Raw genomic sequence first — 16,586 nt, 5'->3', positions numbered from 1 at the left:
TGTCCCTAAGTTAAATACAATCATAACCAATATCTTTCTTCAGCCTTTCTTCCATTGTACTACTGGTTAACGGAGTTACTGTGGCCGTTAACTCTGTTTTCTTTCATATAGAGTTTACCATCAGTGAGGTTCTGTTGGAGGATCCATGATGTTTATGGTGGTTGTCAAGTTCATGACTTGTAGGCAACGGCTGGGCTCACTTTGATCTTTTTACCAACTGGCATTATATGGTCAACCAAATTTGATTGTATTTTTATAACTACAATTGATTACTACATCGCTGGATTTTAATTTGACTGTATTTGTTGGAATGAATTGGATTGCTTTAGAACAGGGCTGCTCGCTGGCACGCATGATTTTACTGTTGTCTTGATGCAGGAGTTTGAATTCTGGCCTGGGATCTTTCTGCATAGAGTTTTCATATTTTCCCTTGGTGGATGCGTAGGTTCTCTCCAGGTTTCCTCCCACCGTCCAAAAATTCGACTGTTACGTTAATTAGTCTCTCTAAAATGTCATTAGGTATGAGTGTGTATGCGTCCTGTTCTTTCTTTCATGAAATCTCACTAGTGTGAGGAGTCGTTGCCCTCGCCCCACTCTTTATCCCACTTCAAAATTTTTAACGATGGATGCTCTCATTGTCTCACCAAACTGTCCACAAATGAGTTGTTCAGCCAAGAACACACTGCACCAAGTGTTCAATTGATGACTCAGAAGCTGCTGCAGATGGAAGAAATTGTTTGCAAAAGATGATTTATTCTTTTTGCAGAAAAAGTCAACATCTGTGTTTTATCAATGGCATTCAAATTGTATAAAAAGAGAGATAAAAAAAGCGTTAGAGAAAAAAAATTACAAGCAAAAGAAGAAACTGACAAATTATAAAAAAAACGTCTGACTCGGAGGCACTTAGGACTTGGCAACACGAGTGCAGTCGGAGTCTTTCCAGGTGGTTGTAGTCAAGCATCAAAGGCCCTGCTAACAATACTGGAAGGAGAGGGTTTGTTTTCAAACACAATCACAGTCTGATATGTCATTGAGACACCTAAAGCTTCTGTCTGTCACCGATCCAGACTGAGCTCAAGTTTCATTCATATTTAAACAGTCAGTACAAAAACGGAGCGGCTGTCAGTCTGAGTATTTATCAGTAAAATGTCAAAACGCAGCTTATTACATCAACTATGTACAACAGAAAACAGTACAAGCTGTGCTCAGTCTTTTATTTCCAATGGGATACTTAAAAAAAGAAGTCTTAAAAATTAAAGCTTCTACCAGCCAACTTTCCACAGAATTAAACAAATGTTATGTCCATGTCCAGCTGATCGAGTTGCATCTTTTTTTTTTTTGTAATTTTCTACAGTGATGGCCTCCTTCATTCAGAGCTGGGTGAAGCGGCTGAGTCCAAGTCATCATTTTCCAGGTCGTTTGGTGAGGCTGATTGTCCTCCCTTCACTCTCTTCCACTTCATTCTTCTGTTCTGGAACCAGACTTTAACCTGGGATGAGAAAATACATGAATATTATTAAACTACAAATACACAAAGAATATTAAAGAATATTCAATTCAATTCAGTTTTATTTAGATTCACAAACGTCATCTCAAGGCACTGTAAAAAAAATCAATTAAATCACAACAAGAGAGTCTAAATGATCTCTTAGTTTTCAAACAGTACAATAAGCTCAGCTAAATATTCAAAGCAATTGAAAAAATTTTTTGAGGAAAACCAGCTGATTGCATTGAATCATTGACACAAAGCATTAACTCTGCTGGATGAGCACGTAGTGACAGCAGAAAACTGTTAGCGTTGAGTCACTGACTTTACAGCAATCCCTCATTTTATCTCCAACAGTGGAGATAAAAACTCCTCCTTAGCAGGAAGAAACCTCCAGCAGGACCTGACTCAGTAGAAGAGGCCATTTGCAACAACTGACTGAGGGTTCGAGAAGACAGAGCAGAATGCACAGGAGGAAACACATGAACTGGTGTAGGATTATTTTCAATGTTCATGAAAGCAAAATTAACAGCAGGAGAGGGATGGTTGATGGCAGCACTAGAATATTAGGCAGATTTGGTGTCAAAAAAGCTTCAGAGAATACACTATTCAACAATTCAATATGTAGACATCATTGTTTTTGCAGTTTTTTCTTTAATACTTAGTATTTAATGGTTGATGTCTGATAAATAATGATGACCCCAAATTTTTAGATCACCACCTATTGGATATACATGTTTGAGCTGCAGCAGATTCAATTCATTTACCTTCATAAACTTTAAATATTTTCTCTGGAATTTGACTTTTTATATGCAGTTTAAAAACTTTAGCAAGCACAATAAAATGACTACAAACAAAGTAATTCTTTAATGTCTCCAGCAAAACTCTTCTTTGGAGCTTGAATACAAAGCTTAAATGCAAAGCTACACCAGATATTGATTTCATAGCACAACAGATGTGACTTCTTTCTTCATTTTGCAATTGTTTTGGACAAATCTATGACACAGTCAGAAAAAAAAAAAAACATACTGGAAATAATAAAAAAAAATTGACAAGTAATCCCCCATAAATCTCAGAGCGAAGGATAAAAATCACTTGGGTTTTTTGCACAACATGAGTTGCCAAAACACAGCTCTTGGTTCTGGCTCAAAAATCTAAGAGTATCAGATACACTACAGAGTTGCCAATCAATAGGTTATGTGTCTTTTCAGAAGTATATACCACCTACGAGTTATCATAATTTTTTGGAGCAAGAACATAAATCTGTATTTATTTATACCTTATTGAACTAGAAAACAAATGAAATCAGTACCATGAGGTTTTCAGCAAATTTCCCCTCAAAATCTCTAACTGGTTTATTGTACTGAAAAGTCTTTAAAGGAACATTAGTTTAAAAATAAAAAGGTTTATAAATCATAGAAATTAGAATTATAGTGTCCACTCACCACAACTTAGAATCACAAATAGCCTGAGCATTTTATTGTAAAGTTGCGTGTGGTTGATTACGGAGCTCTGAGTGAAGATGAACCTTGATTGTGTGAGTGTGATGTGTGTGTGCTCTTAAGGAAGGCTGGGATTGATATTAAGCAACAGACGACAGCGTGTGTGTGGTCACTGCACGGCGGCCTCATTAGGACGAGCGCTGGCTCTGACAGGCAGACTGAGGTCTGATCCAGCAGCATCGACACATGTTTTTGCCCGATTTCAGCGAGTCTGGAGCTGCCTCAACAATTACAGCTGCACGTCATTCTGCCCAAACCACAGGCTGAAAAGCACTGTGGAAAAAATGCTCATTGTAATTCAGATGCATCTGCGCTTGTGCATCAGCATGGCAGTATAATTGGAGGCTGAAATATTCTCTTGCACAAGAGATTATAAACAGAACTCAGATGAATAAAAAAAAAAGAATAATTTAGTTATACAGTTGTGTAATTGGCATTTTCAACCAGGTTTGTATTTGTTTTTAACCAGCAGTAGTTTAGTATGAGAGTTTCTGGTACTTACTGAACCCTTAAAAGTACCTACTCTAGGGCATTGCAAAAAATAATTTAAAACATGTTGATATTTTCTGAAAATCTATTAATTAATTTCTAAGATTTGTGCTCCCCCACCTTGGGGTTATTAAAAATGTTTTAGGATATCTTTTTTACTTATTTAATGTTGATTGAATATATTTTTTCTTAATATTTTTAGCTATTGAAAAGCAGAGTAGCACCAAGATATTGGCTGCTGACTGGAATTAGCTGGTTTTACACTTGATTGTAAAATACCTGAAGATTAGGCAAATACTTTAATGTGGATAATCTTGCTCAGCTGACGTTTTAGACAATGTTTGTATCTTTTACCTAGAAAAGTTGCCTTTGAGTTTCACGCTGTAGGAATTTTTATTAATATCGTCACTCAGTTAAATATGTATAATTTTAACTACTGTCTTGATCAAGCAGCAAATGTAACATTTTTTGGTATTTTGTAAATGATTTTGGATTATTTTGCTCATGAATATTGTATAGCGTTTCTGCCAGGTCAGAAACAGAAATTCATTTCTTTTTTTTTCTTATTCATTTGTGTTTTTGTAACTGGTAAAAAGAATAGAAAACCAGCAGGCAACCTGATGGTTTTAAGCTTGACTGGCTCTAAATGAGTCTCAGAACACAACCCTTTTCATGCACCATATACAAGTTCTACCTGGTCATGTTCACAACGCTCTTTGGTTAAAATACTCTTAGTGACTGAAGATTTTAAAACCTCTTCCCTTCTTTTCTCGCTAATCAGACTGCTTTTAATTAGATGTGTAGGGTTTTATTCCAAAAGTATAAATGTATTTGTGTTGAACAGACTTTTTTTTTTCAGTAAAAGCCTGGTACCTGTCTCTCTGTGAGGTCCAAGTTGACGGCGATCTCGTAGCGACGGAGTCTTGTCAGGTAGTTGTGATGGGTAAACTCTGCCTCCAGCTCCCTCAGCTGTTCCTTGGTGAATGCCGTGCGCTCTTTCCTGGCCTTGCAGCTGGAATCCACCTTAAAACTGGAATCCTGAATATCTAGGTAGAGACATAAATAAACATTGTTTGCTGGGGTTTTGATTGTTCCCTGTCTGATTTTTTTCGCATGAAGCTAATCCTCTATTTTTCAGTAATTACCTGCAAATCATCGGATAATCTGCTGTGAGTTAGTTCTCAGGCTTTTAATGCTCAGCCATCAACTATTAAACGAACCAAAAAAAAAAAGAAAAATCTTTGCAAGCTACCAAACCACAGTCCAAAGTCAGTTTACGTCACATTAAAAGCAGCACAAAATGACCACCCTGACCTCGACTTACTACTCAAGTTCACCCCCAATAAAAGCTGCATTTTCCACTTAATTATCTTTGAATATGTATGCATTACGGTGCAAGTTACTGCTTCTCCGTCTGAGCAGTCGTTTATATATATTGTGGTTCACACACGTGTGTGTGTTGGCGTGTGCGTCTATGTGTGAGAATGTATCGCGCGCAGGGCAGGGGCCACCAAACTGGCCACAGAGGGACTGAGTTAGGAGAGGAATGCAGCGGAACATCATTAAAGCATCTAACAAAAGAACAAAGGTGCGGATGTGTCCAGGTCTGACTGACTGTTTCCCACCGGAGCCCTTTGGGAAGAGCAGCATTAACTCATCTGTGCATGACAGCAAACATAAAGGAAAAAATTCCTGAAATATCCATATGAAAATGACGCACACCATGTATAGAAAATGAATATATAATTCCCAAAGCAAATACACTCAGTACAAAAAATACTGCAGTGCAATAATACAAAAAAATAGACAATTATTTGCAAATGCCATAATTACAATTTAAAGTGAAAATAAATGCATTTAATACATTAACACTGTCTCTATATCTAAAAAAAAAAGAATTGTCTTATATTCATGCATTTGATCAAGTGAATTATTTTAATGGATCACCTGAGTATTTGTTTTTAATTTTTAAATGCGATAAATATGTTTCAATAATGATATAATCATTGATTTATGATAGGAATTTTTGAATATTCAAGCAAAAATGCTTTGTTAAAGTTTTTTACAGTTTATTGATTTCTGTTGTTTTTAATTTATACCTCATTAATCTGGACATAAACAAACAAATGTGGCTCAACTTTTTTTGTGAAACCTCTTCTCTCCAACAAAGGGAAAACATTTGGGTGATAATTGTTCATTTGTAGCCGCATTACGAGCTGATGTAATACCCACAAAATTGTTCTAAATTGTCAAAGTGAGAACCTTTGCCTTGTCCTTGCCAAAACAGTGGGCCAATGAAGAAAAATAGAACATATCTGACACATTTTGCATGCATAGGCTTGTGCATGCCTTGTTTTTTTCCATGTACAGAAAATAATGAAGTGTCACAAATGATGCTGTACTCAGAGTCCTCTGCTCTGGAGCTGTGTCCAACAGGTTTCCAGTTAAACTGAACACCTGGCAGGCCACATGCTAACTTGCACCCCTTCACCCCCCACTGACCCACTAAGAAATATCCTGCTCAGCCAGAGGCTGTAAAACTCGCATGACGGAGGCTTCTGCACTCAGCGGGGTCCCTAAGAAAACAGCATTTGGTGCTTTTGCTGGATGGTGGAGGCATTTTGTCTCAATCTAAACAGATTTAAAAGTGTTGTAAATTAGAACCAATCCAAGGAGAAATCTCTGAGTAAACGTTCAATATGCAGTTAGCTAATTTTCTTTATACTAGCCTTTGATTTGCATTTTAATGAAGCTGTAAGTTAATGTTTATGGTTGTGATCTCATAGAGAAAACAAAATTGTTCAAAAACGGAATAATTAATTTGTTGAATAAACTAATCAGTATTTTTAGCTTCAGTAATGAAAATATATTTTGACCTAAGTTTAACAACTTGGCGACCTTTAAAACGGTCAAAGTTATATATAGTTTTTTTTTCAAACTACTGAAAAACACAACCAAAATAGTCCTAAATTATATAGGAACCTGACCTGTATGTCCTGGAAATTATATTTCCTCTAACGACAGTGTAAATGCTGTGATCTTTTTCCTCGATGCATTTGGTCACACCAAATTAACATAACTGGGGTTATGTCAGGATTCAACATACTGAGATAAGTAAAGGTAAAACTACTAATGTTCATACTGATGTTTACATCAATATCTCTGAAATAAATTACAATAATTTAGGAGGATTTAATAGCTGAAAAGAAAAAAATAGACTCAAACATTTGGTGTGAAGTCAGTGTCAAATTACAGAACTTTTGCTATATAACTTTTGGCAGTATCCCTCATCTGCATTACATTATCATATCAGCAAAAACTCATGAAGGCTGACTGTACAGCAGCTGTGCCTGTCATGCAAATGCCTCCGGGACATTTTCCTAATATATGCTCTTTTACCAGCCTGTCAATTTTATAAAGGCGAATGGCTCTTTTTTTTTTTTTTTTTTTTGTCTAAAACCAAGAGCTGATGCAGTGGTCAGACATGTTGCATGCACTCAGTGGGAGATTGTGTTACGGCTTAACGACAGGAAAATGTCAATGGATAAGAATGTAAGAAGTGGGCTTGGAGGAAAGTGAATTTACCAGACGTGGTCTGGCTTGTTTTCAGGGGAGAGAGTGGAGGTTACAATAAGGTAAGAAAGGGAGGGAAGGGGGGGGATGGCAAGGGGAGGGTATGGAGCAGGGGTGTGGGTGGGTGGGGGATCGGGTGGGGTGGGGGGGTTTCATCCTCCCCCATCTCATTTTTTTAATAAGCCTCATGTCTGCTGTATGGATTGGTTTGGTAGCTTTTATCAGATATGCTGAGTTATAGTTGTTTGAGTCTGATCATTCTATTTTAAGAGAATAAAAAAAAATATATATATATTTTTAACCATATAAATTATTTTTGTCTTGCATTAGTAGAATTACACACTAAGCATTATTTTAAAAAAAATCAAGCCTGTAGTTTGAGTACATTTGTTTAACTGGTAAAAAACAATGCATAAAAAAAAACTGTTAAAGTGAAATCGTTGTCACCACCAAACACCCCAACATTTTTAGAATGTCATTTTAACTGAAAGTTTTTTTAAGTGGACCAAAGCCCCTATGATTTTTTTTTCTTATTGGCTATCCAATCCTCCTTCTCTTTTCTTGGGTATAAATAATTTGTGACACATAAATTAAATTTGAAAAAATCCTATAATATGAATCATACTGAAGCATTTTTAATTCACACGAGTTGTTATATTTTTTTTCTTGTTTCTATAGGCTTTAAGGATATAATTTTTCTTAGCCGCTCTTATTCAAAGCCAAAATGGGAAAGACAGGAGAACATGCTATTTATATGAAGCAGCCATAAGATAAACAAATCTAATCATTCTGTAATCATATGGCTTTTGTAAAAGGATAAAAAAAAAGTCATTAAAACTTTTTAAAGTTTTAATTTCCAGTTTTATATAATAAAACTGGATATGCCTACTAATAATCAAAATTGTGAGACCATCAACAATTAGGTATTTGAATGTACTGTGGAGGACAAAGTTTTATTTTGCCAGAGTGAAAAACTGGAGAACGGGCAATTTCGGGCATTTAGATTCAGTTTAAATAAACGTTTCCTTTGGCCTGTTGGTTTTTGCAGCTAAAGTTACACCTGAGACTTTTGGGAATTTGTCCGTCACGCCTATCGGTTACTTCAACCTCCTATTAGCATGTGTGAAATCAGATATGATGAGTAAATGGCATAAAAATCCAACAGCATTACTACTGCTTTTGGTCTCAAAGGTAAATACTTCACCTACCTTCAAGTGAAGTATAATCTGTAAGGAGCCATAATATTTTACGGTGAAACGGAAAAACTCTTTTAAGAGGAGTTTCTGATTTTCATCCAACGGTGGCAAGATTTATTAATTTATTTTGTCACCTGCAGTAAACAAATTTTGAAGCACCAGATAGGTTGAAATGTTTACCCTCTAACACTCAGTATCGTGTTTTGCACCACTTTTTGATGTGGATGAATTGGTTTTAAGCAATGCTTCATTTCCGACGGATATAAGACATAATGACCCAGTTGCATGAAAGCTGGTTCATTATAAGCTCTTGGACAATAAGAGGATGCAACTGCAGCTTAAAAAGCATCTCTAACACTGAGGTCTTGTCACCTACTCACCTTTCACACAGCGGTCTGCAGAGAGTGCTGCTACAATAAGCCCAATTTGGCAAGGAAATAGCCGGATTGTTTGTTTTTGCCAGGTCCAATACAGGTCAAGGAAGAAATTCTTGACCTTGACACGGAAATTCCAAAAGCTTAAAAGTGTCCTGGCCATTGGTTTATAAACTGTGTTTATAGATATTTATCTAGAATGATATTAATAACTTTTTCATTGGAGGAAATTAGGATTATTTGACAGAGATGGTAAAATTAAAAGATTTCCAGTTATTTTCTTCCTTCTCCATCATCACGTACACCAGAATACAAAAGATAGGAGCACTTTTTGTTAGATATTCAAAATTTCCTATATGTTCCAATTTCTAGTGAGTAATTAGGTGTAGACTGGATGATTGACTGTTCACATTGATTTTATACATTTCATTTTAAATCCCCCTCTGTTTGCTTTATAGCATTTTATGACTGTGCAATAAATGAATCTTTGTGTTTAACGTTAATTCTACTAATCCATATTTTCCCATAAAGCAATCAAATGACCCTCTGTATGAATAGTTCAATGTGCAATAAACTTGCCTTGCCTCAACATTGGCACAGCAAACTCAGACTCACCTGCGACATCTCTCTTCCTTTTATTGGAGCACTTCTTATCCGAGTCAGCTGATGCTACGCTCTGGGGTGAGTATTCTCCATCCAGACACCCTGGTGGGACGCTTCCTGGAACCCTTTCGGCCCCCACGTTCTCCAGCTCAGAACCTCCACCACTTCCAGTGCCCACTACCGTGGCCGAAATGGGTGGGCAGGCATCAGTTGACCTTGACCGGGTTTCGCAGGGGTTGAACTGCCAGTCAGCTCTTGGGTAACCACCGTGGCTGTCTTGATAGAGTCTGTCGTCCCGTGGGTAGGCCGCATGGGGTGCGCTTGGCACCAGGCAGGAGGTGGAGAAGTCCGTGTAAGCCAGGAACTCAGGTTTTTGGTGTAGAGAGAATGGGCTTTGCTGGTACGGAGACTGCAGATTGGTTCCTGGGACCCCGGAGTGGGGGTTTCTCATGCACCCCCAGATGGGACTGCTAGGATGGGCGCTCCGCATGCAGCTGCTCGCTGGCTGATCCATGGTGATGCAAAAGAGTTCCTCACAATTTTGAGTAATCTTCTTGAGTTTAAAGCCTCCTCTAAATGCAAACTAGTTCTAGAAACCTGTATCTTTGCCACTTTTGACTACATGTAACTTATCAAAGCTCTCATTTCATCTGCTGCAGAAGGCTGGCTCCTGTCAGTGGGCTGCTGAGTTTTCCACAGCTCAGAAAGCGTGAGGATAGACACCTTCCAGTGACAGCGCTCTCTCTGTGGGAGTGTAAGTGACGTCCTCTGGCGTTTCTGCTCACACACTCTCTCACACTCTCTCCCTGAAGAATTTGACTGTCTCGTGGCTCAGCGTGGGAGCTGCATCTGCAACTGTGTGACTCCCTCCTTCGGCTGGTTGTTTTCACAACTCTTCTGAGGAGTTCTTGACAAGCGAGACCTCCTCCTCCTCCTTTTTAAACACATAGGTGGGAAAGAGTGGCAAGTTTATGGAGTGAAACATGAGCCTGCAGGAGGAGGAGCCCCAAGCCGTCCACATGTTGGTACCCTTCGACCAACCCGTCCTCATCATCTATTAATCACGGGGGGGAAATTTTATATGCACGTCTAATGGGCTTTCCAGACGCAGGGCTTTTTAAAGGGACATTGTCTGAAAAGTATAAAGCAAGCACCCACCCACCTGGGAGCTGGAGACCCTGACTTATTTCAGCTTCTTACTGCTTTCTGACACCCAATTTAGTTCCCTTTTTGACACCCTTTAAAGGAAAGTTAACCGTAACCCCTTCACTCCAACCCCAATCCCTGGCTGTCCCATCAAATTTGAAAAATCTCTCTCTCCCTCTCCCTCTCTCTTTTTATGGCTGTATATGTGTGGCTGAAACCACCTGGTTGGACTTTCTGAAGCTTCAAGGTGAGAGAACAACTGGATCTGATATTGGTTTTATGCAAGCACTCACACCTCCCGAGGTTTTCTGATGTTGAGGAAACACAGTATGGAATTTCAAGACCATATTTCACAGGCATGGACTAAAACTGTCTCTCAATTGAACCTATGGTAGAGTGACATTGCCTTTTTATTTGACTGTGACTTTTCATCTCTATATGCCTTTTCCCTGTGAAGTAATGACTTTAAACCCCCTTAAAACCGTTTTCACCAAACCAGATTTTGGATAATCAACCAAACTCACTGAACCATACAACACAAAAGGCTTATAATCAAGAACTGAGGCATAATCCCTTAGAAACTAGAAGTGGGGGATCACACATTTTGTTACAGGAGAGAACAAGATATGGAGGGGAATATTTTTTTGTGGAGGTGCTCAATAATGTTTCAAGTGCATACAACTGACTTTACTTAATGGTCGAGCTAACCATCCAATAATGCATCCATTTACTGTCTTTACCCACTGATCCTGGTAGGATTACAGGGGGCTAACGCCTGTCTCCAGCAGTCATTGGGCAGACACAACCTGGACAGGCTGCCAGTCCATCGCGACCTGTTCATGGCATAGAGCAAACTGATCAGAGGAAAAATAACTGTACATACATTGCATGCATCTTTTTTACAGACCACCACAAAATTATGCAGAAATGTAAAGTTAGAACAAATGAATATATACTGTATAACAGCTACTGTGTAAATTGCTGTTTTTGACAGGTAGAAGGACTAAATGGAAATCGAGTAAACAAACTGCCAAAGTCCAAAATACACCAGAAAATGCTGACAACAGCAAACATGTCAAAGAGAAAGCTATATAAAATGTAGGGTTTGGTTATTAAGAGTACTTTGAGAACTGTTCAGTCCATAATCTGAACATAGAGTATGGCACAACTCTTAAGTTGCTAAGACATGGCTGTCATCCAGGCAAGGATTTAATTACTCAGCAAGGAAGCCAAGAGGTACCTGGTGACTCTTGAGAAACAGCAGAGATCCAAAGCTCAGGTAGGAAAATCTGTTGGCAACTATTAGATGTGCACTCCACAAATATTAATTTTATGGGAGAGAGGGAGGAAGAAAGCCATTGCTGCAAGAGATCTTTAAGTAGTCTTATGTAAAGTCTGCCACAAGCTATGCAGGTGACACAGCAGACATTTGAAGGAAGATGCTTTGACCAGATGAAAAATAAAGAATTGCCTACATCTCAAAAATGAGAACACTATTCCCACTGTGAAACATGTGTTGTTCGGATCTTGGACATGAAACACATCAGAACATGTGATTCTCATCTTCTTAAAAAATCTGAACAGGATTTGTTTTTTGAAAACGGATTAAATCCATCAATTTGAAATAAGCTCCCATATCAATCTGTACAAAGGTAGGTAAAGGTTCTGAAGAAAAATAAACAAGAAATTCCATCAAATCATTCAAACACTTAACAGCGTTTTTCATAGAATGGCAGGGAAGGTGCCAAAGTGGTTTGAGATTTCCCCAGATATTGGCTGGATAGCCTATCCCAACTTTTGTTGGGTTAGTTGCTGGTCAGCTGGCTGAAAGAATACTTTTACACTTTGCCCCCAAAAAAGGAGAATTGGCTGCCTGTAAATCTCCCCAGTGTTGAAAAACATGTACAGTCATATGAAGGTAACACTTCTTGTTAAACTAGAGTTATCTTTGATAACCGTCAACTCTAAAACAGTTGACAAAAGGCTGGCTACCCATGTAAAGAGCATGATTAATTACCTTGCTAATTTCAGTATGTACATCAGTGCATGAAGCCCTACATAAAGTGCAAAAAAAAAGAAAAAAGAAAGATATTGCTAATCGTAGGTGTTGCAGTGACCCTGTGCTTCCATTTAGTACTAGTTCAAAATTGTAAGGTAAGGCAATAAGACTCAAAAGATCTGACTTTTAGTTCGACAGCAAAATCAAGAGTAGACAAAACGACACAAAAAAGAGCAAATGAGATATAGAAAGAATGGAAAAAAAGAGGCACATGGGAGAGAGTTTCAGGTCACACAGCAAAACCTTTCCATTTAGCTAGCGAATTGTTGAGCCATGAAGCATCCCTCGTTTTTACTGGCAGCCTGAGTCCTGCCCACACCACAGGGAGCAGAGGTTACACTACATTTGTGGTCAGAGCAGGGGCCATCTGTGTGTCAAGATAAATTACTGTGTGTTTCTCTGTGTGACCACTCTGAACATATACGTCAATAACAGCATGTATCCGAATAACTCAAAAGAACGATTCAGGCTGCTGGGATGCACTTTACCGAGAAGTTAAATCAAATGAGCATAGATCAGCAGATGGCTTTTTATCTTGTAAATTTTCAGTTAGAAAGAAAAGAAAAAAACACTGCAAACCCTCTGCTTTTCAAAGCCAATTTACAGCAATAGCCTTAGTAAGTCCAGTACCAAAAAATACCTGTTCACAAACTTAAAATGGTTGTCATTTGGCAAAAATCAACATGTAGATTATAAGCAACTCCACTTTACATGTAGTGTTTCATGGAAGTTTTGCAAAGGCATTTATCTAACTTCTTGTCTCAGCAAGCTGTGTTACAGATCGATAATTAGATGGAGCTATAACATGAAAAAATGGCACATTCTGTCTTAGATGGGCCATTTCTTGTGTTTTATTTTACACTAAACTGATCTTACTTTTGGTAGAAATTTTAATCACATGTTCCTTTTTCCACTTGTGGTGTGCTAACTATGCTAACAAACTATGATAGCTTTTATGCAAACTTTGTCTTTCACAGATAAATTGAAGAAATTGATTCTAATTACCTTTACTAGCACATTGGACTGCTTTTGTCACTGTCACTGCTTCAGACAAACAACTCGGGTAAAATAATAATTCATTTCGATATTGACCTAGCCTGGTAAAAAACCAGGCCCTTGTACCACACTTTGCCTCGTACAGAGGGTCTGGGCTTTTGTCTATTGAAAAACAATTGCTTCCTGGAGGCGTAGACTCTGTTGCAATTTTAAATTTTACCCAATCGCTAATATCCAGTATTCCAGAAGTTATAAAGACGGAGGATCAACCCATTGAAACATATTAAATGGTTTTAAAGACTGTAAAAAAAAGTGGTATGCATTCTTTTGCAAGGCCCTGTAAAGAAGTCAATTACCACAAAATAAAATAGGGAAAAATTTAACTTTATTAGACCAAGCATGTTCAAATGGTTACATTTAAACTCTCAAGAGTTCTCTATTACTACATATATAAAGACTCAATAAAACTTGAGAAGATATTTGTAGCTTGCAAAGATTTCCTTCCTCAGTAACAACTGACCGAATAATTCTCTTGTGGCCTATTTGAAATTTGGGTTCTATAAATGCTACCAACCTTATGTTTAACAAAGGCATAAACTTATGATACATTTTGTATAATAAACAGGTTTCCCTGGATGCTTCTGCACTGGCTGTGGTAAAATATGATCACTGCTATGCCGATGTTTATGCAACACAAAGCGTGTTTGTTTGAGAAACTTTAGTATGTGGACTCAAACCCAGTGAGACTCACATCACAAGCTGCAGATAAATGAGCTGGACATTAGTCACATCACCCCTCACCCTGCCGACAACCTGTTACTGTCAGTCTAGCACTGTGTATGAGTCTGCGTGGGGGGGTGTGCGGGTGTGTGTGTGTGTGTCCAATGAAGAAAAAGAAAGAATGAAGTAAAAAACAGAGGTAGTTCATATTGAAGTATAGGTTTAAGTCATGTAGACGGAGAAGAAAAATTGAGCATAAATATGTATAAAAATTTGTGATTAAGTGCGTAAGCAACACCATGTGTGTGTTTGTGCGCGTGTTTAAATCTGATCCATCTTCATGACACTTCATCAGTCTCCTCATTCTGACGGCAAAATGGCTGTGACCCCACATTCACCTGACTCTGACTGGGCTGGGAGCCTCCTTCTATCTCCTTTACTGACAGGTGAGGTGGCGGGTTGCGGGGGGTATTTAGAAATCACATACAGTATGATGAGCATAAACAATCAATCTGTGAAATCCCTCCAGCACCCCGCTGTTAATTTATCTCATGGTTATGTAACCATCAGTGCCACTGAGATATCAGCTTCTGACTTGGAGATGGGAGCCAATAAAAAAGGCTGCTGCTGTCTAACTGGTGCAGCCAAGAAGCAAATCACACCATCCAATAAATGAAAGATCAGCAGGACTCTTAACTCTCCAACTTCAAGAGATACCTTAAACTTTTTCCAACCGAGGTTCTGTAGAAAAGTTGTTCAGTCTATATGTTACCTACCGTTGACAGAACTCATGCCAAACTAAATTTGTTGGAGAAGAAACACTAAGTAAAAAGTTTTACTTAGGCCTGATCTTCTGAATTCAAATCTGAAGAGTTTTCACTGGATTTTGGACATCCAGCTGTTGGTTCAGGTTCATACTGCTATTGTTGTATATCACTTCACAATGTCTTCTAACATCTCTTTTTATACAGAAAAGGATTCTTCTTATATTTCCACTAATAAACATCTGTACAGTTGCATCGCTTTATTATTTGACCGAATCACATTCCACGTCATGAATATGGTGTGGAAGCAGGGCCGGCCCAAGCCCCCATGGGGCCCTAAGTGAAATTTGGTTTTGGGGCCCTCTAGTTCTGCTAACAATGTGGACAGGCTTCAGGGCTACATAGCAATCAGCAGTCCGATCATTAGATCATTCACACACCTGCTATAAACTTATTGCATCTCTGGCAGTGCTGTTTACATTACATACATGTATAATAGGATACATTTATTGGCCAACTGATTTATCAACTATTTATCGATTTATTATTGACTGACAGACCGACCCACCAGGTCATCACTGCACGTTTGATTTTGATTTTAACAGAAGTTTCTCATAACTTAGAAGTTGATGTAAAAATAATGTTTGTTTTAGCCCCAAAATGATTATGCTCAGCAGAAAACAACATATCCCCAACTACAGCATAGAGTAGCTCATCGATGTAGCAGCTATGTAGCCTCTGTTTCACACAAACACAAAGACCCTAGCATAAATGTTTGGCTGTTGAACTGGACCGTTGAAGGTCGCTATCCAGCTAATTTTCTATTAGCACCTTTACATTACATCATCAAGGCACATTAAAATAAACCTTTATCTTGCCTTTTTTCTATTCTTCCTCTTTCTTTTCTCCCTCCCTGAAGGATAAGTCCTTTTTGAGACATTGTTTTGCTTACTTAACTTCTGACCGGAGCTTTGGGCGTGATCTATACATTACACGGCAGCTCATGTTACCGGCGAAGCGTGCGGTACCTACCGCGGCCACCAGGGGCCCCCAAGAGTAATTTTTTAAATCTTTATCAATAAAATAATTTCTACATACATTATCAAATATATATTATTGTAAAAACAAATCACTTCATAGTGAAATTGTGTTTTTGATATTATGACATAGAAATTATTACTAAAAAAACCCAACTCCACTGAGGGGCCCCCTTAGTGGCCTTGTGGCCCCAAGCGGCTGGTTAATTTGCTTATGCTTGGGCTGGCCCTGTGTTGAAGAACAATAGTGGAGGGTAGCACCCTTCCCCAAAGTTGCCCCATTTTGCTATTTATTGATGTTTTGTGGAAGTATTTTACAAAATGATATAGATGCTATATCAATATTGAGCTTAGATTTCAGTTCTACTTTAACTATAGGTCATGTAAATTGTCTTGTCTTTGGGTTTTTTCCACCTCACAAAAGTGACATAATGTGGTTACCATATTTCTTAATGTAACCCATCCTGACACAGTTAAACTCTGAGTTGCACAACCTTGAGCCAAATACACACACTGAATATGTACAACATGGATGCATCTGTTAAACACAAACTTCAGAAAGTCCCACAAATTCACTTCATGTTCTCACACTTAGAACAATGTAGCACATATTTATGTATGCGCACAGAGCAGCTTCAGCT

The 16,586-nt window shown here is 38.3% G+C and overlaps 1 protein-coding gene across 1 annotated transcript; it reads right to left on the bottom strand.

Moving 5' to 3' along the window:
* Positions 1-733: 733 nt before the first annotated feature.
* On the bottom strand, positions 734-10,169 carry meox1 (mesenchyme homeobox 1). Its single transcript, XM_032573957.1, has 3 exons — positions 9,236-10,169; positions 4,351-4,523; positions 734-1,489 (listed from the first exon to the last, which is right to left on the bottom strand). The coding sequence occupies exons 1-3, from the start codon at positions 9,735-9,737 to the stop codon at positions 1,367-1,369; spliced, it is 798 nt and encodes a 265-aa protein (XP_032429848.1). The 5' UTR covers positions 9,738-10,169; the 3' UTR covers positions 734-1,366.
* Between the last annotated feature and the right edge of the window lie 6,417 nt (positions 10,170-16,586).

The sequence above is a fragment of the Xiphophorus hellerii genome, chromosome 10 (genome assembly GCF_003331165.1).
Source record: "Xiphophorus hellerii strain 12219 chromosome 10, Xiphophorus_hellerii-4.1, whole genome shotgun sequence".
Taxonomy (NCBI): domain Eukaryota; kingdom Metazoa; phylum Chordata; class Actinopteri; order Cyprinodontiformes; family Poeciliidae; genus Xiphophorus; species Xiphophorus hellerii.
Note: the sequence above shows the minus strand (reverse complement) of the source record. Positions and strands in the feature narration are given on the sequence as shown.

Coding starts and splice junctions, on each gene's coding strand:
- meox1 (XM_032573957.1), bottom strand. CDS start 9,737: ATGGATCAGCCAGCGAGCAGCTGCATGCGGAGCGCCCATCCTAGCAGT. Junction 4,524..9,235: donor AAGGAAGAGAGATGTCGCAG/GTGAGTCTGAGT, acceptor GTCTCTACCTAG/ATATTCAGGATTCCAGTTTT. Junction 1,490..4,350: donor TGGACCTCACAGAGAGACAG/GTACCAGGCTTT, acceptor TTCTCATCCCAG/GTTAAAGTCTGGTTCCAGAA.